General features: G+C 37.4%; 2 protein-coding genes across 2 annotated transcripts in view; both read left to right on the top strand.

Annotated features, from left to right (window-relative positions):
- Positions 1 to 529, top strand: part of LOC102241026 (cytochrome P450 4V2) — a 16,337-nt gene extending 15,808 nt beyond the window's left edge. The window contains exon 2 of the mRNA XM_014539014.1: positions 387 to 529. Within this exon, the coding sequence (XP_014394500.1) occupies positions 387 to 514 (128 nt within the window). The 3' untranslated portion in view covers positions 515 to 529. The remainder of the gene's footprint in view (positions 1 to 386) is intronic.
- Positions 1 to 1,625, top strand: part of LOC102240114 (cytochrome P450 4V2-like) — a 74,207-nt gene that overhangs the window by 63,231 nt on the left and 9,351 nt on the right. The window lies entirely within an intron of this gene.

The raw sequence follows: 1,625 nt of genomic DNA, 5'->3' as shown, positions 1-1,625 counted from the left end.
CAATACTGTTTTAGAGAGGGTGAAAGGGAAGCATCTATCAGGGCTGGAGAGTTGGGACAGGTATCCCTTTCTATAGAAGAGTAGCCTGTGCAGGTCAGGAGAAACTGAACAACCTCGGTGTTCTAGGGGAAAGCATGTCATAAGGCCACCACAAACATCCACAGTGCTTGGCATTTCTCAGTTAACCAGGTTGTTAATATATATCTTTCATAATTAAATTAGCCTCATAATTCATTGATTAAATATTTAGTAAGGACAACTGTGTGGTTTAGCTTTAAGATATGAAAGATCTGGGAGATATTAAGTGAGTTGCCTAAAGTAAAAAAGAGTAAAAAAGCCAAATGACATAGTAAGGAACTTAATTAAAATTAAATATTTTCTCCTAGAGTTTTTCCAGCAGCTGATTCATTACAGTGAAGAATACAGACATGTGCCAATGCTAAAACTCTGGCTTGGCACAGTACCAGTAATAGCCACGGATAAAGCCGAAACTGTAGAGGTGAGTAGATGGTGACTATGATTAATGTTTCTCTGTATATTTGATGGTGTGAGAATCTCATCAGAATAAACAGCAAATATATGTCCTTATATTTAATTGAATTCAATACAATGAGGATACCATTAAATATCTAAGGTTGTGAAGGTGCCCTTTAATGCTTTCCAGATAGAGTCTGAGTTCTGGGAAGAGTAGCAGCTGCTATATGTCTATACACATTTGGTATCAAGTAATATATTTGTCCTCCATTTTTTGAGAAGTCTTCAATTGAACAGAACCATAAATAGATTATTCTACAAGGTGAGCTTATATAATCTTCCAGGGACTGTTTTAAGATTACAAAAATATAAGACTAATAAAATATCTGTGTTTCTCTTAAGAGGCTCAGAGTATCCATTATACTTTTATGATTTCAAGTTAATTTTTTAAAAGAGAACACTAATCTGATATTGATGGGGAAGATGTTGTTAATTCACGCTATTGAAATTAGTCCTAAAAATTGTTTACCTTTCTTTTCCTTATTATCATGACATTGAGGGTATTATCTTATGCTTTGATGACAAAGGATTTGGTTCAGGAAGTAAAAATGGGAAAAACAGACTTTCTCTTCATAGAGAAAAATTAACAGCAGAATTTCCTAGGGTTGCTGGGCTTGGATACATCTTTCTTACTCATTGTGGTAAAACTCTTAGAGTGTCTCTGGTACCACACTGCCCAATGCACTGGTCCAGAGGAGATAGCGAGAGGGCCACAGGTGGGATTTCAGCCATTGCTGGCCTAGTGTAAGTGGGCTTAGTACATGTGGATAGAGATCTGTCCAAAGTAGGGAACTGCAGCAAGATCCTGAGAAGCATTTTTGCATATGCTCATCCCTTCTGCTTTACTTTGGCTCCAGGCAACCTAATTATACCCATGGTTCCCAATGCTACTTATATCCTGGAGACATTCAAATGTGTACCTAGTATAAGCCTTAATCCTGAGCTTCATACCTGCTTTCAGACTATGTCAACTGGAATGCCTCCAAATCAACATACCTGATCATGAACTTGTGATTTCCATCTCCCTAAATGTGGTCATCCTTTGCTTCACCCACTTTCTCTTCCCTCACTCCTACCCTCAATAAACAACT

Source organism: Myotis brandtii, unplaced genomic scaffold, assembly GCF_000412655.1.
Source record: "Myotis brandtii unplaced genomic scaffold, ASM41265v1 scaffold2070, whole genome shotgun sequence".
In the NCBI taxonomy this organism is placed as follows: Eukaryota; Metazoa; Chordata; class Mammalia; order Chiroptera; family Vespertilionidae; genus Myotis; species Myotis brandtii.
Note: the sequence above shows the minus strand (reverse complement) of the source record. Positions and strands in the feature narration are given on the sequence as shown.